Raw genomic sequence first — 26,805 nt, 5'->3', positions numbered from 1 at the left:
AGACAGACAGACATCCGAGGTTATTTATCTGTGTTACTCTACATTTTGGTTCAAAAACAAAAGGATGCTTCTTTTTCCTAAAAACTCTGGAAAATCTCTTCCTGAGCTATTCCAATAGTGAAGGACTTGGAGCAATTAAAAATAAAACAAAGCAGTATATTAAAAAGCAAAAGGAAGGGTCAAAGTCTGAGCTTTACTTAGGCCTATCCGAAAGTCCTGTGGTAAGAAATAGGGGTGTTCTGCAAGAGCTGTGAGTAGCTATTGTGTTGTACTCCTAACAGGAGAACTCCCTCTTCACCGACAAGCAGGTGGACAGAGCCAGGACCACTTCAGGTAAGCCATGCTGTCACTATTCAGCTGGAGCTAAACTCTCAGGAGGCCACAAGAATTCACTCTCTGTGGATGAGGAACAGAGAAAAGTCTATCCTGTAGCGTACCCAACACTCACCAGCGCATTAACATTAATCCTCTGATCTGATAGAGACTGAGGGTAATATAGAGATCATACCACTTAGGAAGAGCGTTTTTGGGGTGAATGCACAATTTGGGCACTTACAGCCAGAATCTGCAGGGTGCTCAGGTGACTTTGTGCAAGTCATTTATTCCCTTGGTGTTTCAGGTCCCAAGCACGCTTTTTGTTTCCTCCTAATTAGATGCTAAACTATTCAGGAAAAGAAACTGATCCTTCCAGATGTGTGCACATAACACCTAACACAATGAGATTGAAACCTTTATAGTGCCTTCTAGATTCTAGATAAGTAATAAAGGTATCACATGGGTCTTGTGGAGGAACACAATAGTCCTCCAGGTCTCCACAGCATGACATCATGGGAAGAAAGAACAGAACAACAGAAAGTTTCTGTACATTTTCTTGGGAGAAAAGAATCTCTAAAAATGCCTGTCATCACATACCCAACAGCTGGATTATAGAATCCCAATACACATGCCCTGACTCCAAAGCTGAGCCCAAGAGCTGGTGGGGGAACACGTGCCCCAGGAGGTAACTTACAAAACGGTTTCCTTTGTTTTTTCTGTAAACAAGATTTCACGTATCTCTCCAGTTCTCGTAAAGTTGTGGGCTTCAATGTTTCAAAATCTATTTCTATCTCGTCGGGATTGGAGTCTCTGAGGGAAGGTTCCCGTGACTGGATGATGTGCACCACCCTGCCCAGTTTCTCTCCAGGCAGGCGATTGATGTCCAAGCTGAGTTGTCGTTTCTCATCATAGGTCATGGGTAGACCTTCCTCCTCTTCGTCTGAATCGTAGGTTGCAGATGCCTGTTTGCCTCCCTTCTTGGGCTGCCTGAGGGGTTGGTAAGTATGGAAACATTCATGGGTATATAAATGCAATAACTCCTTTTTTCTACCCCCGCCTTGGAACAAATATCCTAATGCTCTAGGCTTTGAACCTCTAGCCAGATGGCTTAAACAGCACCACAACTTCTGAAAAAGTTCAGAAATCTGACATCAGCTGTTCTACTCCTATTATATTTTAGCCCCGTAAGGCATGACAACAAGCCCATGTAGCAGCAGGGGGGCAGCAATGAAATGGCACATTCGTGCTGGCTGCACAAAAGGCAAAAACCAAAACCTTATCTGAGAGTGATCAGGCAAGGACTCTTAAGAGAGACGGACAGTGGAAATATGACTATTCCACTGCCAGCTCTAACTTAAAGACTCCCTGGAGTTGTCTGGGAATAGGGACACAATTCAGCAGCAAATTAACTGCTGTGACAACTGAGCTTCACCAGGAATCCAATGGGGACAGAAGAACTGGGCTGGAAGCTCTTGGCATACCCTTTAAGACAACACGCAGAAGGCTCTTACCTGTTAGCTGTGGTTGTGCTGTTAGCTTTCTTTGCTGGGGCTTTCTTCTGCTGGGTTTGTTTTGGTGGTTGAGCCACCTTGGGTTTCTTATCTTCCTCAGCTTTTACTTTGTGCTTTTCTTTTTCCTTCTCTTTATCTTTCTTTTTCTTCTCTTTTTCCTTCTTCTCTTTTTTTTTCTTTGGTTTGTTCACTGGCGCTTGTGACAATGCAGCTAGCTGCTCATGGACGGCCTTTAGCTGGGGGAGAACAGGGAAAAAATTAACCAGAGTTCAAGGCAAGAGAGCTGATGCCTCCACATACCCTTCCTCTGCACCCCAATGTGTAAGTACATTCCAAAGCCATCCATCAAGCAGTCTAGTGATTGAACTCAGGAGACTTTGTTTGATTTGAAATTCTTTAAAAAAACTGCAGTGCAAGTACGCAGAACCTGACCCAAATGAAAATGTGTTCTTGTTTTATAGGGGCAAATAAAAATTAAGCTTAATAGCTCCACCTAGAGTCCTGACAACTTGGTCTCTGAAATCCTGGGTTCACTTTGTGGCTCTCCTACTAGCTTGCTTTGAGACACCGGATAAGCTATTTTATTAGTGCTTTGTTATATTACGGTAGCACACAAAAGTGCCATAGCACCTGCATAATAAGAAAGGCCATGACTTAGCCGTTTGCAACCACAACAGTCAGAACAGCTCACTTCTAGAGACAGGCTGCTCAAGGACAAGATTGCACAGGAAGCTTGTGCCAAATTTTGTTACGCCTGAGGTCACACATAAAATTGGGGTCTCTGTTCTTCCAAGATCCCTGGCATTGTGTGCACCTTCATTCATGCACTGGGATCCCAGAAGGAAGCAGAGACCCATCAGCACCGAGAATGCCTCTCTCAAAGAAAATTAACATCACATCAAACATGCACTTATTTCACAGCTGAGCATATTTCCCCTTTAGCTGGCAGAAAGGAGATTGCTTTGCTGCATCCTGGCCTAGATGGGATTTTTAAGAACAAAATTAAACCCTTCCTCCTGCTCTGCCCTTTCTATTGCACAGACACACACAGCTTGGCCACTGCAATACCTGCTCCTGGAGCTCCGCCAGCCGAGTCGCTCGCTCTTCTTCTGAGTCTGAGCTGTCCGAGTCAGAAGAGCTCTCCTCGCTGCTGTGGCTGCTCTCTGTGCTTTTGCTCACCACTGGTGCTGTTGGTGGAGGCGGAGGTGGGGCCTCTGCGGGCTCATCGGGCATCTTTGCAAACCTCATCTCAAAGACATCCTACACAGAGGGAGGAAAAACTGGTGACGAAAGGAGCCTCTGCCACCAAGACCACACTTTGGCCTTTTAAACACACCAGACACCCCACTATGGGTCAGGGTCTTGCTGCACTACACGAGCTGCTGTACAAGTAAATAATAATGTACAGATGGGCAAACATATTCCATAAGCCCAAGAAAATTATCTCATTACTTTATAGAGCGACAATTATAACATTTTTGGAGCAGAATGTGGCTTTAGGCCGTGCCATATGATGAGCACAACAGTTCTGCAGCAGAGAACATCGCTCTTTCGAAGGGCTGGAAGAATCACCAACTCTCTCTCCCTTGCTGGTGCCAAGAGCAGATCCACGCTTAGATCTCCAAAGTGACACCTCGTAGATGAACTAAACGTACTCTGAAAGTTGCATTTGCCAACACCTTTACCTGGAGCTTCCTGGCCATCGCTACCACTTCGTGGTCTGGAGGATTGTACTTGTAACAATTAGAGAACATTAACCGAATATCTGCTGCAAAACCTTGTGCATCCTGATATTCACGACTGTCCATTTTTTTCTGCAAACAAACAAGCCAAAAGGGAAAGGGGAAAAAGCCATAAGCAAAAGGCATTTGTAACAACCGCATGGAGGACACATGCATCTTGGAGACAGCTCAGAACAGTCTAAAAAAAAATCACATTTCTCTAAGAGAACAGTAGTTTGATCAAGCTTATTAGTTCCTAAATAACATCCAGAGTTTCTGCTTTTTAAAACAAGCAAGCAAACAAACACCAGACAACCAAAGAAGCTGATATTGTTCCATAACAGTTTAAACACTTTAAGATTCTAAATTTGGGTTGTTTTCTTTTTCTAAATAGTACTATATAAATCTGCCAGAGCCCACATTCTATTAGAAAATAGAGTCATTTAGAAAAAGGGTTTGCTGGATCAGAAACTGATGTAAACATGGAAAGAAAGGGCACGAGTCAACAAGCAACCAAGTTACAATTACAGGAGTACCTTAAGCATATATTTCTATGTGCTGCTTGGGTGTATTTGTCCTGTAAATCTGAAAGGGCAGAAAATATCATGACCACCTAACTCTGACTTCCTGCTAACACCGGGCATGAATTTTGCCAACTTGCATCTGGAGTCAGATGGGCAAAGTCGTCCTTGGTCTCCCAGACAACCACCAAGACATCAATGAGTTCTCACATTCTTTCCATATCAAATCTCAAACACTGGGGAGTTGAAGAAAACATTAACCCTCTCCCAGGGCGCTATCTTCTTATTCTCAAACTAAATGCAAAACAATGACCGTGCTGGCTATGAAAAAGAGAAGTTTCTCACTGCATTAAGAAAACAAGCTCCATTTCAGTCAAACCAGCACACCCTGTGAATCTGAAAGGGCAGAAAAGATCACGATCTGTGACTTTCTGCTAACACCAGGCACGAATCTGGCAATTCCTACAGCAAAACAGGTATTTACAGTTACTACAACACCTACTTTTGATTTAAAAGTCCAACTGATAAGAGAACAGATACAGAATTTACCCTTTAAGAACTTATAATGTTGTTTCCTAGTGTAGTGAGGATAAGTATCAGGAACTAAACATTTGCACGTTGTTGCTTTATTTTTCCACTCTCACTTTTGTCCATTTCTCTTGCTGTTTGGGACTGAATGACTTGGGTTTAGAGAACACTTCACAGCATTTCTAGAACTTAACTGATTTTATGTGTATGTTACTACTCTGTACCAAACCTTAGCTCCACTTACTCCTACCAAAAGGAAAAAGCAGCTAACACTAGATTCCATTTGCATTTAAAAGACCCAAGTTTAAAGAAATTGTCTGTCTGCCAAGTGCTTGCAGGCCCCTGTTTTGTATGACGTGTGCACCTGCATCCCCCATCTGCAGTAAGAACCCCTGCACCACCACAGCTGAATGGCACAGCACATCAGAGCACGGCACGCTCCTTCCAGGTACAACGTCGTATTTGCCAAAGAACACAAGAAGAATCACGAATGCAGCTGCCCTTTTGTCACCTCGGCATTTCAGACAATCCCAGACACTGGCTCAAGTGGCAGCAAAATACTTTCGGTGTGCCAGTGACAGCCTCCAGAAATACTTCCTGCACATCGAAGAAAGTCTCACCTCCAACACCACCAGTTCCAATGGCCAGCTGACAAGCAGAAGATGAGAACTAGAAAAAAAACCACACAGCTTTGCTCCATTGATATTTAGGAGGGATTCAGAGAAACCTCCCAGTCTACTGGAAGAAACACCTTGAATATCGGGCCATACTAAGCTAAGCTCTTGAAGAGCCAAGCACGAACCACACAAGCATCACAGTGCTTCCTCCCCTCCCCAAGTACCAGGTGATCATCACGTTGCAGTTGGAATTGCTCAGTGTAAGCCTATCGGGGCCACACATCATGCCAACAAGTAGACAGGCAGCAGTTTCTGGAAATGGGATACTATCAATTGAATCCTATGAAATACAGCACCTCTTCTTCTCAGGGTGCAACACAATCCCAAGGATACAAGTTTAAACAGCCAGACTATCCACAAAGAGGAGAGGATGCCATCATACAGTCTGCTTTGCAGGGCAGAAAAAAAAAAGATGTCCCAGAGTATGGGAAAAAAAGGAGAGGGGAAGGAAGCAAAATATAAAAATATCCAGATGATATCCAAACAGGTTCAGTTTTCCACCCCTGTCCCTTCCCCCTCCCCCAGAAGGAGCCAGTCCTCTGCAATCAGAGGGCTGTGACACCCTGCAAAAGAGGTGGTAAATGTGGACGTACTTTAACAGTACTGAGATCCATGGGGTGTTTGATAATATCGTGATAGTCATGTAATTCCAAGGCCTCTGCGTCAACAGGCTTGTAAAAGGGCCATGCATAGGCTGCATGCTTCTTGGAGAGCATCTCCTTGAGAATGCTGTCACAGTACTTGAGGTGCTCAGAGAGTTTGCCCTTCTTCCCTGCATGCTGGGGGACCTCTCCATCTTCAAGGTCCTTCTTTGGTGGTTTGATGGGCCGGCCGCCGCTCTCCCGCCGAGCGATGATTTTGGCCTGTTTGGGGTCCGAGAGGGTTGTGGGAGACTCACTTCGGCTGGCAGTGATTGCAGAGGTGGTGGGGGTTGTCGTGTCTGCTTTCCGCTTCACTCCCTTTTTCTGAAACAGCAGATGGACAGATTTCATCAGTACATACCCAGCTCTCACACTATGCTAGCAGAAGCCTAGCACAATTCATCGTTATTTTTTGAGATCTGCCTGTCCTCTGACAGAAAATACAATTACTTCACTGGGATAAATGGGACTTGTGACTAGAGGCTTCAACACGCAGTTCAGTGACTACAACACGATGTATTACTACATGTCATCTGAGCCACAGTAACCAGCCATTGCACATCTCCAACCCAACCCCAAACACGATGCAAAATGTGTTAGCTCTATGTATTTCACTGAGATTTAAACTAAGGACTCTTACCTCATGTTTGCCAAGGGAAAGGAGTGCGCCCGGTCGATTACTGCAGCTCAGGTGATGCATCGTGACTTAGTAAGTGTCAGTAACTTAACCACATGTCTGAGTCCCCAGTGGCAGGATCAGGCTATAAGTTCTGAACCAAAGCATATTAATCACCAAAGACCCATAAGCCCTCACTCACTTGTATTTAGTGGGTGTGCAAAGGTAGATTGCTTATTACGGACAAAAGCAAAGATTTAATGATTTCGCCTTAAGCAATTAAAACCCATCTCACATAAATTCAAGCTGTGACTGTCCAGACAGCTCTCTCGTGCTCCTATGAAGGATTTATTTTGCTGGAGAGAGAGAAAGGGGAAAAAGTTCCTTAGGGAAATCTAAGGGAAATCTTAAGTAAATCCCAAGCAAGATTAATTTTGCACCGTGTATTTGGCAAACTCACTTCTGGCTTCACCTTTGAGTTTTAAAGTCAAATTAATTCTCAGAAGCAAGTTGTTTGGACAGAAACTGAAGTATGAGACAGGCTCCTGAAGAGGACAGCTTAGCTGCAAGAAGATTTGACTCACAATTTCTCTAGTTCCCATGTTCTAAGGTTAAATAAGCAAAACAATTCTGCGACTCTGCTGGTCCATGCAACCTCACATCAGAAAACACCAATACTATTGCAGTTAATTTCCCAGTTTAGAAAAAAATACAGCTTTCTCTGAGCTATGCTTTCATCATTTTTAAAGCAAAACACGGCTTGCTCGGAAAATTCCAATTATTTAAAGCAATGTTTTAATTTACCCATAAATTAACATAGTAAATAAGCAAAACACCAATCCCAAAAGATTACTCAAGTAAGGAAGACAGAACTAATGCACCCAAAACCTTCAGGCAACATCAGTCTCCTCCAACAGGAGTGACAGGCTTGTCTTGAACTGGTTTATGGCAGAGAGGGACATTCCTAGTGCTGGAGTCCACAAACCTTATATTAATAGTACCAGTGGGTCAGTTAGAGGGAAGAGATACTTTGAGCTACATGGTGCAAAACGGGGGAAAGCTCCAACAGCCTTCTGGTTCATGGAGCACCAGCACTGGCTAAGGCCACGGTCAGAGAAGAGCCTGGAGCAATTACAGGTGATTTCACCTCAGCTCAGGTGAGGTAAAACCGACAAAACTTTTCTCAGCCCTCTCAGACATAACAGCAAGCACTTGTCTGAGCACACCCCAAAGGGACAATGATGGCCAGAGAGGCAAGGAGTCAAATGCGAAGAGAAGGAATGTACATAACCAGCAGTGAGGGGACAAAAATAAAGCACTGCTGGGCCATATTGCTTTCTGAAGAGGAAGGGGTTGAGTTCTCCATTTACCTTGACTACTGGTGGCGTAGGAGGCACCACGGGCATTATCGGAGCGGCAGGTGGAGGGGGAGCAGCGGCAGGAGGGGCAGTGACAGGCGGGACATTAGCGGTGATGGTTGGCACAGGGGTGGCGGCAATGACAGGCGTCTGTGACATGGCTGGAGGAACGTTCTGGAACGGGGCCGGCGGGGAGACGGAAGACACGGCCACTGCTTGCTGCGCTCCTTTCAAACGACAAAGGGAAAACGCGCTGCAATGTACTGATGGTTACAAGTGCTGACAAGGCATCAGGAACAAAGTGACACTGGTGTCATTGGACTGTGCAATCGTGGGCTGGGCAAAAGGTTCCCAGGCCAGAGCCACAAGATTGTAAAAGACGCGTTGTGATTTTTCCCCATGGTTTAACAAAAAACAAAACAAAACAAAACAAAACAAAAAAAAAAGAGGAATCGCTGACCTAAGTTCTTGCACCACAAGTTTTAGGCCAGCCATGTGCAAGCAAAGCATTTCAAGCTTTGTGCATGGAATGTGTTGATCTGGGAGAGTTTTCACCCCTCTCGTGTTCTCAGAGCTACTCTGCACTCAGCAGAAGAGGGAATGGAGGGACATGGCTCCTTTGGACAGCTGCTGTCCCGCACAGAACTCAATTAGGGAGTGTTTTAACTACGTATGACAAATGGTAACAACCACTCCCGTATTGCCAGCTAAACACCTAAAAGTCTGAAGTGCTTTGGATTTGCCACAAGTCATACAATGAAAGAAACAGAGGTGTGAGTAGAGCACAAGCCTCTTGAGAACCAAGCAAATGTCTCTTCTAGATTTGCACTGTCAAGGAACAGCCTACTAGTATAAAGTTAAGGGGAAAAAACTGAGTAACTAGTAACCAAGGAGCAACACTCCTCTACGTTTTTATAGCAGCTTTTATCAAAGCATGCTGAAAAGACACATCATCACAAACGTTTGAGAGTTTGGATGAAGTTGTCGCTCAGTTCGGCACTGCTTTAACAGTTAGACTACATGCTCCCTTCCCAACCTCACCATCTACAAAGCCATGCAGCTTGGAAGGTGGGTCAGGCCTCAGTAACAGGCTCCCAACATTTCCTGTCACCAGATTGGGTTGATACCTGTGCTCTGTGTGCCCGCCGAAGGCTTGCGACCTTTGCCTTTAGGAACTGGGGGTAATAACTCAACCTCCTCTTGAGGCATCTGAGCAACCTTTTGCAGAAATATCTTCTCCAGGGCTTGGGCCATAAGAACAATGTCATCTGTGGGCTGCAAAAAAGACAAATACAAGCCTGTGTTGTATCATGCACATCTCAGAAGCAAACCCCAATGATCAACACTCTTCAAACGAATTATAGTATCCAAGTTCTGACAATAAACAGACCAGTTCTTCTCCCTCCTTGCAATGCTACCCTCCTGCTCTCCTATCCTGGTCTAGCATGCAATAATTACAGCCTCTAAGTACACTGCATCCAGAGAGTTCTCACGATTCCCAGTAGGAGCCTGCTAACTAGCACCCTGCGCATCAGTGTGGAAGCAGCAAACTGGAACAGATGAGCTGTCCTCCCCTCCTTGCCAGCAGGTCCAAGAGAAGTGTGTAAACACATACTCTTGTGGCTCAAACTAATTAATCTGTTTATTTCAGCTTGTTTCTCCAGCATGGGTCAATGATGACAAACCACTGTAGAAAACATAATACAAAGAATAGAGGCTTTTAACAACCTAACAAAACTGCAAACAAGCCAAACCCAAAACAATAATAAGCAATCTAAAGGTGTGCAAGTATAGACGAGACATAGGCAGAGAACAGAGGTATATGTTCTGAACTTCTCTCTGCTGCCAAGAGATACTATTTACTGCTAGACAGCCAGTGTAACACAGATCACTAATGCTTCACAGAACACTTGCCAAGCACTGCATAAACTGTAGCTCATCTTAAAGAATTCCTAACTGAAAATAAAAGTAGTAAAAACCTGCTGCCTAACCCCAAAGCAGAAATCTACCTATAATTAAAAGGCAGATTTGCCATTTTAACTAGTCTGGGGGAAGAGAGGCAGAGCACAAAGACAGCTTTGTGCATTTCCAAGTAACGTGGTTGCAATTAGTGGCATTTCAAATCCTTGCAAGGAGAACCCAGAGCAGAGCAGGCTGGTCCTGTTCAAAACCTGCACTCTAACAATTGGAGGTGGGACTTTTCTAGGCAGTGCACCAGCTGAAGAAAGGCTTTTCTGGGCTTTTTACCTTGTTATAAATGTAACAGTTTGTAAACATGGTGTTGAAATCCTGCATACATTCACTGGCACTCCAGTAATAGTTATGTTCCAGGCGCTTCTTGATCGTCCCCATGTCCATGGGGTTTTTTATTATTTTGTGATAATCCTGTTGGAGAAACAGGAAAGATGTTATCTCCCCTGATATCCAAAGTGTTTTTCACATCTCACTCTTGTCCCAGCTTCTCCTCATTCCCCCCTCCCAAAAAACACATCCCCAAATTTTTGTGCAAATCAAACATAACCTCTGCTTTCATTTATTTTCTAAATTGTAGATTTTTAGTCTATCATCACTATGAACTTGATTACAAAGCACCAGAATTCCTTCCACAACCCCCCCAACAGATGCTCAAATTCACACACAAATGGCTATTTGGGCATTACCAGCTTTTTAAAAATATAGCTGGGAGTGGGAAGGCACTAAGAGTAACATGTGGAGGAAAAGATGCTTTCTGAGCAGCTCTCCCTGGGAGCTGTTTGCAGCCTTGATACTTTCATGAGGCTGTAGGAACCACTTTGGATTGTGCCACACTCGACAGATAAATTAACACTGCAGTAATGAGCTTCACGCTCAACTAGGACCAGAATTTGGGGCAGGAGGGTCAGCACTAGCCTTGGCAGGTGTTCAGTTTAATGGTGGACTCACTGCAACTTGGGAAACAGTGCTTCTGCCTCCCTTTTTAAAAGGCTGCCTCTGGCACTTAAAGAAGTTTATCAGCCCCACCACAGGCCAAGACTGCACGAAAAGTTTCAGGCTCAGGTGTTTCAGCCCTTAAAAGGCTTCTGCGTGTTAACCCGGTCTCTTTCTGGGCTGGTCTCAATCACCTGTAGAGGCTGTTATTAACCTGGAGACGCTCCAGGCACACACGATTGTAGGCTGTAGTTTCCTTGTTCCAGAGAAGAGCAGTAAGTCCTCCTGCCACACGTGCACATGAAGCCATGAACAAACACCAGCCACTCTCTGAGCCCAGCCCAAGACACCACGTGGAGAACAACTATTCTTCCAGCTGATTCCTCCTTTGAATTTCCTGGTAACCTACCATAAAACCACCTCAAAATGCTTCACAGAGAAACTAAATCCACAAAAAGGAAGACACAAAGGAACACAGACCTAGAGAAATATTATACAGGTGTTAAGCATTTTATCTTTTCGACTAGCACTTTAAATAGTTACAGAGTTCAAAAGACACCTGATCCAGTCCATAAAATTGAGTTACAACCTGCTGTAGCTGGAACTCTCCGTGACTTTACATCCCAGAACCACGCTCCCTCACACCCTACATTGCAACCCTTTTGCTTTGTCAAAGCAGCCAGAGTTAATTTGCAATGGGCTGCCTGGCTGAGCACAGAGGGAGGTGGTGTCTGTGTTTAAGTGAAGGGGGTGGGTGGGGGTTTTGCCTCCACTGCTGAGTTTTTACACCCACAGGACTCCTTTGAGGAGGCAAAGAGTGTGTGTGGCTCTGTTCCTTGGAAGAAAGCAGCTCAGTAAACTCTGGCCATTTACGAATAACTGGGCTACATCTTGTCTGACAGAGACATGGTGTGTGTGTGTATATATATATATGTCTATGTCACAAGGCACAGATGGGTAAAAGCAACTGTTCTGTTCTTGCTACTTCCAGTACAGCACTTGAAAATATCTAGCTCCAAAGTATCCTTGGTAATTAGCTTCTCCTGTCTTCCTCAACACTGAAGTCAGTGGCAAATCCAGGAAAGTCTATCGAAAACACAAGTTACATCAAGCCCAATGACAAATCCTCAGAAGGGGGTGGGCTTTAAGACTCTCTTACTGAACAGAGGTGGAGCAAGTGGTGAAGACACATAAAACTAAACAGAGGTAAGCTACAAACAAAGCACTACACTTCAGTTGCTCTAAGACAGCTTGTCTGCATGTTCTTCCTTAACTGAGAACCATTTTCCTTCTTCAGAGACCTGCACCTCTCCAGCTCTGAAAGACATCACCTTCTTATTCAGTGAGTCTTAAGAGCATTCAAGGAAATCCCCCAAAGCAACCTAACCATTCTGATCTAGTGATCAGAAAACCAAGCAGAAGGTGACAGATACATACTGGCAAATTCAATTTAATTGCATCAACAGGTTGGTAGAAAGGCCAAGCAAACTGATGCTTCCACAAGGTCTTCACCACAACATTTTGCATATATTGCAACTGGTTGGTCTTCCGGCCAGGCTTGTTAGGATTAGTGACCTCCGGAGGCGGTGGGTTCACAGGGCCCTGAGGAGCCTGGATTGCTGATGTGACTGCCGACATTTTCCTGCTCTTGCTCTCACTCGCTGTCACAGCAGCTGGGAGATTTTCTTTCTTCCTTTATGCTCCCTGAACGGGACTGACATCCCATTTCCAGGGTCCAACCATACAACCTAGATCAAATGAGAGGAAGAGGACAACGTGTAAATACAGATACTTCTAGTAGGCATGTTCGAACACTATCAATAGCAGAAGTGTCTTAACACAGGTTCTTCACCCCATCTGCTTTGTTCCCTCAAACACTTTATCTTGATGATGGGCACAGTTCAAAACCCAAGAGACACTGGAACAGCAAGTCCTAAATTCAAATCCAGCAGAGCGCCAGCAAGCTCTACAGGACTGGTTTTTGCTTTATCTAGCTCAGAGAGCATCTTCATGAAAAGAAAACACATGGGGCAGCATAAGAATACAGTCAGGGAACAGCTAGGATGTGATGCAGGGACTCCAACGAATGCACTGATCCAAGCTAATAAACCCATAGCTCGCAGCCCTACGTAAACACAGCTGCTTTGCCTCTAGATCCATGCGGGCTGGCACTGAGTCAGCTTACAAGCCTCTGCACTGCTGCAATAGTTAGTCTAAAATCCCACAAACAAGAGGGGCTGACAGCTGTCAGGGGACCTCAGACCAGAGAAACGAAATAATAGGCAGTGGAGGTGCTGTGAACAGTTGTAAACTAAAGATGCCACCAGAAACATCCTAACTTGAAGTGATCTGCACTTTGAATCTCAAAAGTGTCTCACTATGTCCCTTACTACATGTATCTGACTGAGACCTCAGTTTTGTATGGAAGTGTCAAGATAACAGGCTCAATATAAATAATAATTAGTATTATACTTGTATGCCATGACCCTGCTAAGAGGACTGTCATGCTGTCAAAGGCACATATGAAATACAGAAGAATACAAAAATTGCATTATTGTATTTTATTTTTTTCCCCAAGCAAACTGCAGGGAAAAAGTGGTCTAGTATCACTGTGTCTTGTTTACCATACAGTAAACAGCTTTGCTGTGTCATCTTCCATAAACATTTGATATTTCAATTCACATCAGAACTGCACCTACTCTTCTCATGGCAAACAGACCACAACCACTTTCTAGAGGAGAATTATTTCAAACACATTCAGAAAGCCACACATACTCTCACTGACATGTGCTTCTTGGTTACACAGAGAAACATGAGTAGAGACAAAAGCTGCAGTAACACAGAAAGGAGAGAGCAGTAAGACATTCTAGGGAAAAAACCAAAAAACCTCTTATTTCAGACATCCCTAATCACCTCTACTGAATATCTGGACTAAATATAGAACATCAACATGCTCTTTGAGTTGCTGATTGAATAATAGCAAGAAGTAAACACATCTATTTTTCTAAAATTCCCCCAAATTAGGTATGTACAAACATAAGCAGTTCTGCAGCAGAGAGGGATGTCTAAATATTAGTCTTCTCAGGCTTGCCCAGATAGTGGAGACATTTGAATTTCACAGGCCAGCCATTATATCCAAAGGACAGAAAAAGCAAAGACCTTCTTGTACCACATACATGGCACAAGTATAGGTCCAGAATCAGGACTCTGGTCACTATTCTTTGATAAGTCAAGATCCCAGCTTAGTAGATCCGAAAGAACTCATCTCTGCTCCCCAGCCCCATCTGGTCACACTGCTGTTGGCGGGCAGGGTGATCACCAAGCAGCAAAGAGGGACGCTGGCACCTTCTGGGCAAGGAATTTCAAAACTAGGATGTTACTCATGTTCTCAGATTTACAACTGGGGAAGCATTTTCTCCTGGTGTTCCATCAATTCAAAGCAGCAGCAGAAGTATTACAAAACGTAATCTTCAGATCAAGGGGGGTAAACAGACAAAGAATTAAAAAGAAGAAGAAAAAAAAAGATAATTGGGAAGTTTCACTCAGTCTCCTTCTGGGCAGCTCTCTACACAGATTTCAGACCCCAAAGCCTTCGAGCAACATCCATCATCTGAGTGTACGCAACACTGACTGCAGGCCCCTGGTGGCCACCACTGAAGCATTTTGTTTGCTGTCTTCTTGATCAACAAACTGAATCCAGTGCAAGGATTGACAGGAAACAGAACACCCACAGAGAGCAATTCCTGCTGCTATAGAGCATTTCAGTCATAAGGCTGGAACTACACAGTGGAACTTAAGTCTTCCCTTTAAATAACCTAAGGTTAGATACAACTATTCTCTTCTAATTTGAATTTCGTGATGTCCTCCTCCCTCTCAAACTCCATTTGATAAGGATTTTAATTATTTCTTATTAAATCCCGGAACTGTAATTCAAAAAACACAGATCTAGCTCCTGCTTCTCCCCAACTCCCTGTCTGACCTTAGCAAGGCGTTCAGCACCTTCACACCAGGGCTCCTCATCTGTGCCAGAGACAGCTGCAGTTTCCTTCTGTCTTCATCTGCTCCACCCAGCCAGCCTGCGAACTCCCTGGGACCTGCGCTGCCTCTTCACAGGCATGTTTTCACCATCAAGCTTCAACAAGGCTTGTACAGTCCACATCACAGAAGCATGTAGACGTCAGTGACACAACTCAGAAAGGATTTTAATTAGGAACACTACCAAAAGTAGGAGGGGCAGAATCACAATGGCCAACTCAACCAGTCCTCTGACAGCTCTTTAACTCGCGTGCTCCAACTCATTGGTTATTACAACCAAAATTGGTGACAAACCCCAAACCTCTCAGCAGTGCCGTCATTTAAATGTTGAATCCTGCAGCTGAAAGACAGGAATAGCTACCTGGGCTACCTCAGCAGCACTAAAAGTGTCTGTTTCTGGCAGAAATAGACCTTTAATGTGCATGAGCCTCATTGCACCCCTTTAGCCCCTGGCCTATCAGCTTCCTCATCATTTGCTGCTTTGATATGAGATCATTCTGTAATTTTTAAAACTAAAAATTTGCTTCTAGATCCACTCCTTTACTTCTAAAGTTTCAAAATAATATTATTTTTAAGAAAGTAAAAAGCAGGATTATGAGGAATCTGGAAGCTTAGGGTGCAAATGTTTGGAAATGTCCAAAAGTGCATGACATTGCATTCAGAGAGGCCATGGCCCTGCCCGAGATAACTACTAGTAGTCAGACCTCATTTATCACATACAGAAAGTGAGAGGCATGACCATCTGACATCCCAACCTACCATACAAATCATCCAATGCAATGCTTCAGTAGACTCTCAAACAAAACCAAGCAAGCTCACACAAACTGTCCCGTAACTACAAGCAGAATCAAAATACACAGCTCTAGTTTAAGCACTTCAGCATCTACTGAAATTGCATTAGTATCAATAATTATTTAAACCGTTAGGGAGCCCAGTTGTGAACCAGCACATCACTGTACAAGGTACTGGCCAAGCCTGGAACACAGATTGCCAAAACCAGCCCCGGCACAGACATGTGCATCTTCCAGCGAGGGCTGGACTTTCTAGCCCTGGAGTAATAACTTCATACATTTACATTTTAAAATTACTACTTATCCTGTTTCTCAGATCTGTAATGTCCATGTAACAGAAGCTATTCTTGATTTTTCTGGCTGCACATGTACAGTTTTGTTATTACAAATTTAAAGTACACTCTTTTGCTGTCATACACGAAGAGTGTACACTGCTTCCCACATTGTGCATTTCTCCTCCTTCTTACTCACCCCAATCTGAGACAATAACTAAAAGTAAAATTCCCAAATAAATCTTGCCTCTCTGAAGTTTAATCCTGTCCTTTTGTGCTAAGTTACCACCTCAGTGTGGCATCCAGGAAAGCTATGAGGTTGGGCTCACCCCTCAACCAAACCAGCCATCAAAAAAACCCAGCTAGGTTGGAAGGATTTATTTATTTTATTTTTTAACTTTTCTTTCACTAAGTTGCTTCCACGGGTCAGCCAGTGGAGAGACAGTTGGCGTGGAGAAAACATGCTAATAATTCCCTATACAGGCTGAATAACATTTTACTCAGCTGATGCAGCCCACAGGCTGTCTGCAGTGGTGGAGACTATTTTAAAAGAAGCTATAAAGCCCCATGAAACGTGCGCTGTGCCAGCAAGCCTGCTGCTTCAGCTAACGGTCCTGCCACTTCCCTTGGCAATGCCGAACATTTAACGGCTGGCTCACTCCCGTGCTGCTGTCTGTGCAGTACAGGATGGTATTTGTTTTGATTGCAAAATTAGAAGGTAGCAAGCTTTATGTTGGCATGTGAGCCCAGCAAATCTTTTTATTTTTTTTTCCCCTTGGTATAGTGTTTCTGTGTGGTTACTTGGACACTGATCAAAAGCTGGCACAATTCCAGCCCAGCGAGAAACAGCAATATAAATCTTCTCATCAGGGAAAATGATCAAGTTTTAAGAGGTGTTCCTTGACCTCATCTTTATCTCCACATTATTATTTACATATTACAGTAGCACATGGAGCCTGAGCAGAGACCAAGGTCCCTCAGCACTTAGCACTCTGCAGACACACAGTAAGACCTCGTTCCCACCTCAAGTGCTCACAAGTGCCCTGAACCTGTTTCATTAGCCAGCCAGCTGACACTCCCCTTTTCCCTTCCAACAGCAGTGGTCACTGGAAGCTTGGTCAGATTTGCCACCATATGCTACTCCTCGCCTGAGAGAAGCAGCAGGCCCATGATCATCTTGCCCGGACTTTCACGCAGCAGGAGGTTTAGTGCACTGCTACTACCCCTCAACACAACCTTGATGTCAGAGATTGTGAATTGAGGGTAGCTGTACCCATTTCATTCTACTGTGGGCTACACCGCCACTCCTCCATGCTTCTCAGAAGGACACAAAGCTGGTGGATGTCCTCTTCCTTCTACTCTGCCCTCCCTTCTGTCCACAGTCCCATACAGAAACAGAACTTCAGCTTTCACTACCTATGAACTCCATGTCAGTAGGGACATTCTCTTCAGACTCAAGGGATGTGTGAGTTGAGACCAAGACTTGAAGACGGATGAGTTGTTTTATCAGCCAACACTGCCTTAGCACACCATGCATGCCATACACAATATGCCACCCTCTCAAGTCTTGGGGATGAAGCATTTGCACTTGGTGTCACTGCAGGAAAGGGGAATTGGGCTTCTAAGTGCCTCTATGGCACAGGGCAACTTTGCACTCTGAGAGTTCATTCAGCTGCCCTTATTGTCTCTCAAATCATTAATTCCACACATCAGATATCATCTTTTCATGCATATTATTTTGAGTACAGCCCAAATAACATCCTGAGACAGGGAGGTGCAACTATGTCCTTAATTCACCCCTGCACGAGGGAAGGAAAAAGATCACAGAAGATTAAGTCAGTTCCTTGGCTTTTGACTTGGTTAATTTAATGCTCATTAGATTATGCAGATGGATTCCCCACCCTTGGTCTCTCCTTGGCTACTATACAAGCAGGTGTTTTCCTCAGTAAGGAGCCTGTGGGTTACTACCAGTAGGAAATAATCAGCTAGAAGTAACTGGTACTTTCAATGGCCTCCAGTTCTGATACATACTCAGTGCTCCCTGCAAATCAGGCTGCTTTAAGTTGTCTCGCATTATGCTTTCAAACTCAGGGGTACCCAAAAGTCCCTTTATCTTGATTACAGAGGCACCGTGGACTTTCATAGGCACTATTATGGGCACCTCAAATAAAATCATGGTCTTTCTGATAATTACAAGCCAGAGTATTTCTCTCCACTGAGTTGCTAACGCCACAGGAAGCACCTTCTGAGCAAGTCTGAACAAGAATTCAGATGCATGTCACATACCCCCTGCAACACACGCATCATATGGGGCTCAACTGCTTTCTAGAGGCTGCAGTTTCAAGCGCAGGGAGTGACATTTCACCCTATAATAAGTTCATTTCCATAGCTTTGACTTTGCTTTTGAGAACATTTTAAATACCTGGCCTCACTAATGGATTAGGTACAGATCATCTTGTTTCAGATGGAGGATAGAATGACCTCTGAATATTTCTTCCAGCTCTACTTTTCGTGGCCCTCTAAAAACACAGGAGCAAATTTTAACTTGGACATACGTTGGTTTTGTGTTACAGTTTTGTCAACAGGGCTACGGGAGGAAAGAAAAGTGTGAGTGGTTAAAGAGCTTACTCTGTGTTGGATTCCTGACTGGAGGAGTTCAGCCAGCTTTGAGACACGACTCTGCAGTAAGGATTGGACTAAGATTTCTGAAAGAAAGCGAACTGCACTTTCAAAAAATCTTCCAGGAAGTACTTCAGCAAATTAACTGGGTGACCTATAATGAAAATGTGAACAAACGCTTAGTTGTAGCAGTGGAAATAAGCATCAATGAACAGGTTTCAGAGTATGTAAAGCAGCTCGTGGCTTGTATGTCAACACACTGGGAAGACAGAGGCAAATCAACAAGATGGGAATGGGTAGGTGCTTCACAGGAAAATGCTAGTGGTAGTGCCTTTCACAAGATACACCAATTGTACCTTTATGGCAATGGAAAAAAAAAAGTATTGTTGAGCTGTTTCAGCCTTCATTTTCATAACAGAGATTTGGCACAGCAAGGAAAGCGTTTGGGAGAGTCACATGCCTGGGCCAGAGTCTGTTCGTGCCACTTCTTCTCAGAGGGGAAAGGTGGAGACGCAATGAAGTTACCTTGCATGACCCACAGGACTGAACCCACAACATCTCATCACCAGGGGAAGAGTCAGAGAGCAGGCAGGCAAGGTTTACAGAGAAATGACAGAAGGTGAACCTGCTTCTGAGCATATGCTCCCTCTTGTCTAGTGTGCTCCAATACACCAAATGCTTAACTGGCAATTTCTAGCACTTGTAGGGGTTACTACAGTCCCCCAAGAGCCCATGGACAGCAGAAGCCCCACAGCCCTGGACATCAGGCAAGAAGAAAGCACTGGGAAGGTGCTGACACATGGCCACACACCAGAGGAGCTCCCAACGTGGATGGGGGACCTTGGGGTACAAGACCATGGCTGAAGGCGCTTTGGAAACGTGGTATAAACCACAACACAGACAGCAACTCAGTCCTCCTCTGTGATTCAGTAACCACCTCAAGCCCCATCCTGCAAAACACTAAGCAATTTTCCCCTCTCGATAAGTTGCACAGCTTCTGCGGCTCAACACCTCTCCACAGCAGGTTTTGCAGACTTAACACCTACAAGATAAAACTAATTGGACAATCAAGATCAATCTCTTTCCAAGGAAGGTTTAGACAACGACAGAAACAAACTCAAGTCCTCCACACCCTTTGGCCCCTCTACTTGGGTCAATCAAACTGTCCATTGAGGAGACACAAAATGACAAGGGAGGTTCAGTGCTACAGATCTGGGGCTGGAAAGTCTTTTCTGACTGATCAGACTTGCGGGTGTTCGCGCTGTTGCGGTTACAATGCCTGTGATTAGCTGATCTAGTCAATGTTACCTAGCCCTGAAGATAGATCCTCACACCGCACGATTGCTGCAGAACATGATCCCAGCTAGAGAAATCCCATGGTACAGGCATAAGGTGTGCAAGAGCATGGAGATGTTGTTCTCTTTCATCACGTTTCCTAAAGCACCATGAAAATAATCATAGCCTAGTCAAGAAGAGGAATCTCCATGTTTACATGAAAGTTGGCAAAGGAAGGGAGAAAAAAAAGGAGTGAGCAGTCTAGACAGGCCAGGAAAGAGGCACCAACTGGCAAGATGTAAAGGTTTTAAAAAACAAAAAAATCACAGTGTAAGTCAGTACCACAACCCAACTCCTCTAAGGCTCAGTCTCCTAGTTCTCCTTCAGTTAATCTATTACTTTACAGACTACCTTCTCCAAAGCATGACTTATCCAACCCATGACACCACTGCCCATTCACCCTGTGACTCCAGAAATCAGTTCTGCCAATTTCAGGTCAACAAACCACATTACAGTTAAATTACTTAAAAAACCCAAACAAACAAAAAAACCCCAACCTACTCTGGCACAGACCCAAATTTCAGATGATACATGCACAACAGAAGCATTTAGGTACACCCCTTAAAGTACAATATGGCAACACCCACACAGGCTTCAGAACTCCTAATGGGATTATTGTACGTCTACACCCTCGCAGGTTTCTCTTTTTTTCTGCTTTTTAAAGGATGTGATCTGCACAGTTAAAAATGTATGTTCTGAAAAAGACAGTCTGCCCTTCCCCTTTTTAATCAGCGTATGGTGCTCTGTGTACTTTTACAGCATAAGAAAAAACTCAGTTTTGATTCAGTATATAGTGAATAAATTACACAGTCTTTCCACAACAGGTTTTGTCATGATTGTTTCTTTTTCTGCACTGTAATTTCCAAAAAGAGAAATTATTGGACACAAAGCATTTTGAAGAAAAGGTGGAAAAAAAACCCAGAACAAACCAAAAAAAGCTCAAATACTTCCCTGATGGGCAGAGCATCTCCAAGCTTCTGCTATACCAGCAAATAATTACAAAAAAGAGAGCTACAAACCAGGATGCTGACACCTCAGCTCAGATCTCACACCCCATGCTATAGGCTTACCATCTCCCCACTTGTAAAATAGGGATATGAATATTTCCACTACCATCTACAATTCCCATGCATTTATCCTTTAATTCCTTGTCAGTGTTACGGTTATACCAAATGTTACAGAAAAACAAAACAGAGGAATATATATTTACAAAGCATTCAAATACCATCAGTTAGATTTCTGGAAACACTTAACCGTTCTTTACTAAGTACAATGCTAATTGTAATTTAAAGAAACTGCAAAGCCAAAACTGCTTTATCTCATTTCCCTGCACTACAGCCCTCTTCAAACACATTTCTAAAACAAACTACAACACCTGAGAGGTCCTTCATGACACCTGTTAAAGTTTAGATACAGCCAAATTCCCCTTCCAACCAAATTCAAGAGGCCACACATAACAGGAAGATCACCTCCTCTCAATGAAACTAAGTACAAAGAGTATTGCAAGCACAGCATAAAATACAGAGCCCTTGCAAATAGCACTTTATTTCTATGTATTACCTCTTTAAAGGATTGTTTTCTGCTCTGTGTACCTAATAACCTACACTTCAGTTCTCCCTTACACCACCAGAACTGCATGGCCACATATCAGCATTGTTAATATAATTTATAAGTGCTACAGATGTTATCCACAGGGGCAGCTCCATGCAAACATTGACAAGAGAAGTCAGACTTCTAATAAACAGACACAGGTCCCTACGTTGTTATAATAGAAGCACTTCACAGTATATAGTAGAATCAAAGTGATTCATTAAATACCCTCCTTCATCAATAGACCTCTCCCTGTGTGCTTCTTGTACTTCAACACTTTCTCCTACTCAAATTTAAAAATTATTTTTATATATTAAAATGATTAAAGCTACTATTTTGAAAAAGAACAGGTTTGGGGTTTGTTTTGGACAAAAAGCATTACAAGTGCAGTAAGAACTGATTAGCTGCCGCTGGTTTAAATAGATGCTCTGGGTTTACAGCTACAGCACAGCAACTCTCCACCACAAAGTCTACCTAAATCAATACATGGCAATCAAGTCAGTTTAAGGGGATGAACAATGAAATGAAAGTGATTGAATTACGAAGACATAAATATACTACTTGTTAGCTGAGCCATAGTAACATTATACTTGGTAATGGGGCAGAGTAAGTACACCCGCCCACAGTTAATTACTGCAGCTGGACTGTCGTTACTACGATGCAGTAGCCTCCCATTTCTAAGTACTACTCATCCCCTATGCATGCATGTTCCCTTAGACAGGTGGCACCTACAGCTTTATCTGTTTACAAACCAACATAAGTGCCCTGTCTTTGAACAAGTGTGTTGTTGCGGAATAACTCCATGTGTTACCTTAAAGCAAACATAGGCAAACAAGTGCAGAAGGCTGTGTTGTAATATTTCAGATGAGAAGTGCCTCGCTGATTTTGCTACAGTTGTGTAGATCCATGAATTCGCTCAGCTATGCAAAGAAGTTGCAGGTCAGCTAAGGTGTGAATAAACTGTGACGGCAAAGCTGCTGTCACTCCCTCAGAAGGCATCAGCACAGTTTCCGCTGCCTGAGTTTATGCATCTGATTTAAACCCCCAAACAGTGTGAAAGAAAGGGAAAAATTTGGATCTTAAAGTCTATTATCCCTCCATAAGCAGGGAAGGGAGGCTGCTAATTTGGGGGAAGAGGGGAAGGTGCTCCCCACTGCCTAATACAACCAAAGGTGGGCTCCCCCACACACCCAGAGAAACACGGAGTGCAATTCAATGCTATATCACAGTCCCTAAACAGAACTGTAGCCCCAACAGAAGAGCTGTAAAAAGGCAATGCTTTCCACTAGGGAACAGCATTCTCCATTATACCTACGCACAATTCTTGCACATACAGTACAGAACACACATGTGCTCAGCGTATCAGTTTCACTATAGCCCACAGTGCAGCACGGTTCCTAAACCAGCCCTGGGAAGCAAAAAGGCTGCTACATCCTACATCCCACTCCAGCAAAACAGCACAAGACTGCAAACTTGCCTATAGCCAAACATATTGACTGGTGCAGTTTTAGAAAACAGATTTATCTTGGAGCGACGATATTGGTGGGTTGCGCGAAAGTGAGATCTCCAATGAGGCACCTTCTGTAATGCTACCCAAGGATAAGTTAAGCAGTTGTAAAGGCAGAGTTACACAAGGAAAAATGTGTCTTTCCTTCAATACAGATCTGGTTTGGTTATGACACGTGACTCAGACACACAAAGTGCATCTCTGGTTTTACATTTATGTCAGTGCACAAAGTCTTCTGCAAGGCTACCAGCAGGGCTGTATCAGTAAAGTGCTCCAAGTGTAAACTTCAGGAGCAGAAAAGCTCCCAGTGCCAGGAAGGAAAACTGCAGTTCTTTTCTGGTTCTGCTTCTCCCTTTTAAAGGTAAGAAAGGAATAAGCAGGATCAGTCCAAAAGCAGACCAGTGTCAACCAGAACTGAGTCAAATTCTCAAAGTTTGAAGCTAGTTCAGCCAGGGCATTTTGTTCCAGATTAGTCCCCTAAATTTCACCTCAGGTTGTCTTTGCTGCACCTGTTGTATTGCCAGTGGAGAGGAGAACGTCAAGCCCTGGTACAAAACAAACCTTCTCTGCTCAGGTTATCCATGTTGCTGAAATACTTCCAGACACGACAGTGTCATCTTATCAGACTCAAGCTGCAAAGCGACTGCGGCCTTAAAAGGTGTGAGAGGAATCCAAAATAGAAGCGAATGTTTCTTCAGTATCTTATCAGTAAGAACAGGAGGAGGAATAAGGACTAGTACGAAAAAAAAAGCATGTTACAGTGAATTTCCACACTGCTCTCCAGAAGAATGTAAATCTTTCCAGTGTTGGCTTTAGCAACAAGTGGGTTAAAGAGTTAGCGTGCCCCAAAGAAAGTTGTTCACCTCCAACAAGCACTAATGATTGACAAAAAACACACTAATGCTGCAGTAAGATACAGTGGAATGAAAAGCTCAAGATACACACATCCTTCCAAAATGTCCTGACAGCTCAGTGAGCAGCACAGCGAACAATGGCTCCTTCCTAATTCCCAGAACTCCATTGCTTACAATGGTGTTCTGGGCTATTACTGAAGAATAATGTGGCAATTTAAAAAAAAAAATAAGACACCCAACAAAACACACACCACAACACACCCAACAAAACACAACATACGCTTCACGGTAATGATTGGGAAACCCACTGTGGATTAATGAATTTTGCAAATTAGCAAAGAAGGAACAACAAAGATTAAAGAGAAACAATCAACAACACTGAGATGCAAAACGCTCTTTGTTCATTTATTTAGCGAAGTGCAGTTCTGTCTGCGCTGAAAGCACCTGATAGCTTACCAAAGTAGACAGAGAGTAATATATTTTGTGAAAGTAATTAAGCCTTTGAAACACAAGACCTCACTACATCACTGAGCTGCTGCCGAGGACAGGGATTTGACTCCAGAGTTGTTTGTGCTGTCAACGAGAGTGATCAGGCTCCCAGATTACTCCAGGGAGATTCTAGGAGTGCAGCAGGGCTTGGCTGGAAACCAACAAACACTGCACCAGTGCCGACCCCAAGTTACGAAGTAAATATTAAACAGCATCTTTCAGAATTTGTACCAGTTAAAAGATGCCCTGGTAAATACTATGCGAAGCCTCAGCCTTCACCAGGGCAAACTGATTTATCTGTGTGTGCTGCCTTCAGCTCCAGGGGAAGAGACACTCGGGTCAGGCACGATCCCCAGCCTGCACACATGGTTTGTGGACACCAAGAACCTGCGTTAGACTCCCCACCATTTTAGGAGACGACCGGAGGGTAAATTTTTAAGCACATGGTTGTTAACTCAGGAAAGAAGCATTTTGCAAGATTATCAAGAACTGCGATATAAGTTGTTGTACTCAGTCACAGTGCAAAGAAGCACCAGCTATGAAGCTACTGAAGTACTTGCATCTGCAGACACCAACAAAACCAGCCCTAGAGCCAGACTGTGCAAGAGCGCTGCTGCCCAGCATGCTTGCTGAGCTGGAACATCACACTGCTTTAATATGCTGTTCTTCTAAATATTTTTTTAAATGACAAGAACTACAGTTTTTTTTAAAGCACCTCAGTGCTTCAATGAGCAAAGTTTTATTTCCAAAAGCAATGGAGCCTAGTTTTTATTTGAATGAAGCAAACACTCCAAAGTCAGTTTTGAGAACAAACCTTAAAACACTTTACACTGCACGTGCACTCTTTCTTAATTTAAACTCTGCATGCATATGTCACTAAAACTAAAAAGCACTTCACTGGAATAGCTACTGTCTCAGCACTGAGCACACAAAACAATATTGCAACCAAGTTTATGCTTAACACTGAATAAGACTGTTACCCTCTGCCCAACCCTTTTATTAAGCATTGTCTCAAAGCACTAAATACATGCATGAGTATTTTTAACCAATGTGGATTAAAAAGAAAGAAACAGACACACTTAACATTTATTCTTTCTAAAAAGGAAGGCTTTGAGGTCAGGAGTTACTCTGTTTCAGCAGGAGTCTCCAAGTGTATTATTAAAAACACCATAAACTTCTGTGCTAACAAAACAAAGACACACAGCAGCTCAAGCTATGATCGCAGATCAGGAGGCAGGACTTCGCATTTACAGTATACTCAAGCGGCTGGGCAGTTGTAAGCAATACAGATCAGTGGTTTTTACTGGTAAAGCTTTTACTGCTTTGGGGATTTCTTGTTTGTTTTGACCGTTGCATATTTACTCTGCACTTCTCACCCACACTGTAGTCACCAAGTCCTCTAATACCATATCACTGTGTGAATTAAAGAGTTTCAGCTCTATATTTTCAGTTCAATTTAGAGACACCCTCTCAGCACACACACACGTACTGAACGCATTAAAAATACTAACAAGCATATTAAAAAAAACTTCTCGGTTCCCAACAAGGAGCAGCAGGTGTGCTTTGCTAATTGCATTACTCCTTAACCTACTGTTTACTAATATCAGGAAACTTAAGATGTTAAAAAATACATATATATATATACACATACACACATATATACGTGTATATATATAAAGTTCAAAGTATTAGTGAAGCCATCATATTTGCTTATCCAAAAAAGTTTATTTTAGTAAGTTTTGATTCCTGAAGACATCAACAGAAAGGTATTTCCACACTACAGAACGTCACGGAACACTCAATGTGAACCTTATGGAACGCACGCTCCACGTTGTCACAAGTAATTTCTGTAGGAAACGCATTCCCTATTAACACTCTGCAAGACTGGAACAGGTAGTTTAAAGACGCGCGCGGATCCGAGACCTGAACACTGCAGCTTTGTTTGAAAGTGAAACCAAGCAGGCTACAAATAATGCTTTATCGCCAGCACCCTGGGAGGTGCAAAAAGGAAACGAGCAGTATAAACGGAGGAAAAGTACGACTGAGTTTCGAAGTTTTGCATTTTATTATCGGGAGCATTATTTATAGCGCGACGCTTCTATATATAAGCCTGCGACCCGCGTTTCTTTTTACACCTATAAAGCGTATCAAGTTTAGGCGACGAACCCTCGGTTTCCGTTTATTTGCGAAGAGTTCGGTAAACACCACGTATTGACACGAGCGGAGCGGCTGTGTATATACATATATACACAAATATACGGACAACGCACTTTTCACCGCACCGTATGCAGCCCGCTCAGACCTTATTTTCCAGCTCAAACCAGCGACCCAGTTGGCAGCGGGGACGAAGGGAAATGGCCGGGACCGGCCCAGCGCTCCGAGTCCCGGTTCCGCGCCCCGTGTTCGGCTCCGCGCCCCGAGCGCGGCCGCGCTCGGGGCGCGGAGCCGGACACGGGGCGCGGAGCCGGGACTCGGAGGTTTGATGCTGCCTAGTTCCAACCCCCCCCTTTTTTCTTTG

General features: G+C 43.7%; 1 protein-coding gene across 9 annotated transcripts in view; it reads right to left on the bottom strand.

Moving 5' to 3' along the window:
- The window catches only part of BRD3 (bromodomain containing 3), a 38,128-nt gene that overhangs the window by 2,415 nt on the left and 8,908 nt on the right, over positions 1 to 26,805 (bottom strand). For 4 of the 9 annotated variants that reach the window (XM_065035656.1, XM_065035658.1, XM_065035657.1 and 1 more), the window contains 9 exons: positions 12,233 to 12,543; positions 10,136 to 10,273; positions 9,016 to 9,163; positions 7,901 to 8,115; positions 5,867 to 6,238; positions 3,512 to 3,640; positions 2,895 to 3,086; positions 1,827 to 2,062; positions 1,010 to 1,302 (listed from right to left, as the gene is read on the bottom strand). In XM_065035656.1, the coding sequence (XP_064891728.1) occupies positions 1,010 to 1,302; positions 1,827 to 2,062; positions 2,895 to 3,086; positions 3,512 to 3,640; positions 5,867 to 6,238; positions 7,901 to 8,115; positions 9,016 to 9,163; positions 10,136 to 10,273; positions 12,233 to 12,433 (1,924 nt within the window). In that variant the 5' untranslated portion in view covers positions 12,434 to 12,543. Of the gene's footprint in view, positions 1 to 1,009; positions 1,303 to 1,826; positions 2,063 to 2,894; positions 3,087 to 3,511; positions 3,641 to 5,866; positions 6,239 to 7,900; positions 8,116 to 9,015; positions 9,164 to 10,135; positions 10,274 to 12,232; positions 12,544 to 14,774; positions 14,915 to 18,521; positions 18,667 to 26,805 lie in introns of those variants that run through there. The other 5 variants (XM_065035653.1, XM_065035654.1, XM_021280118.2 and 2 more) reach the window with 3 other exon arrangements.

This window comes from Columba livia, chromosome 19, assembly GCF_036013475.1.
Source record: "Columba livia isolate bColLiv1 breed racing homer chromosome 19, bColLiv1.pat.W.v2, whole genome shotgun sequence".
Classification (NCBI taxonomy): domain Eukaryota; kingdom Metazoa; phylum Chordata; class Aves; order Columbiformes; family Columbidae; genus Columba; species Columba livia.
The sequence above is the reverse complement of the archived record's forward strand: the minus strand, read 5'-3'. Positions and strand labels throughout refer to the sequence as shown.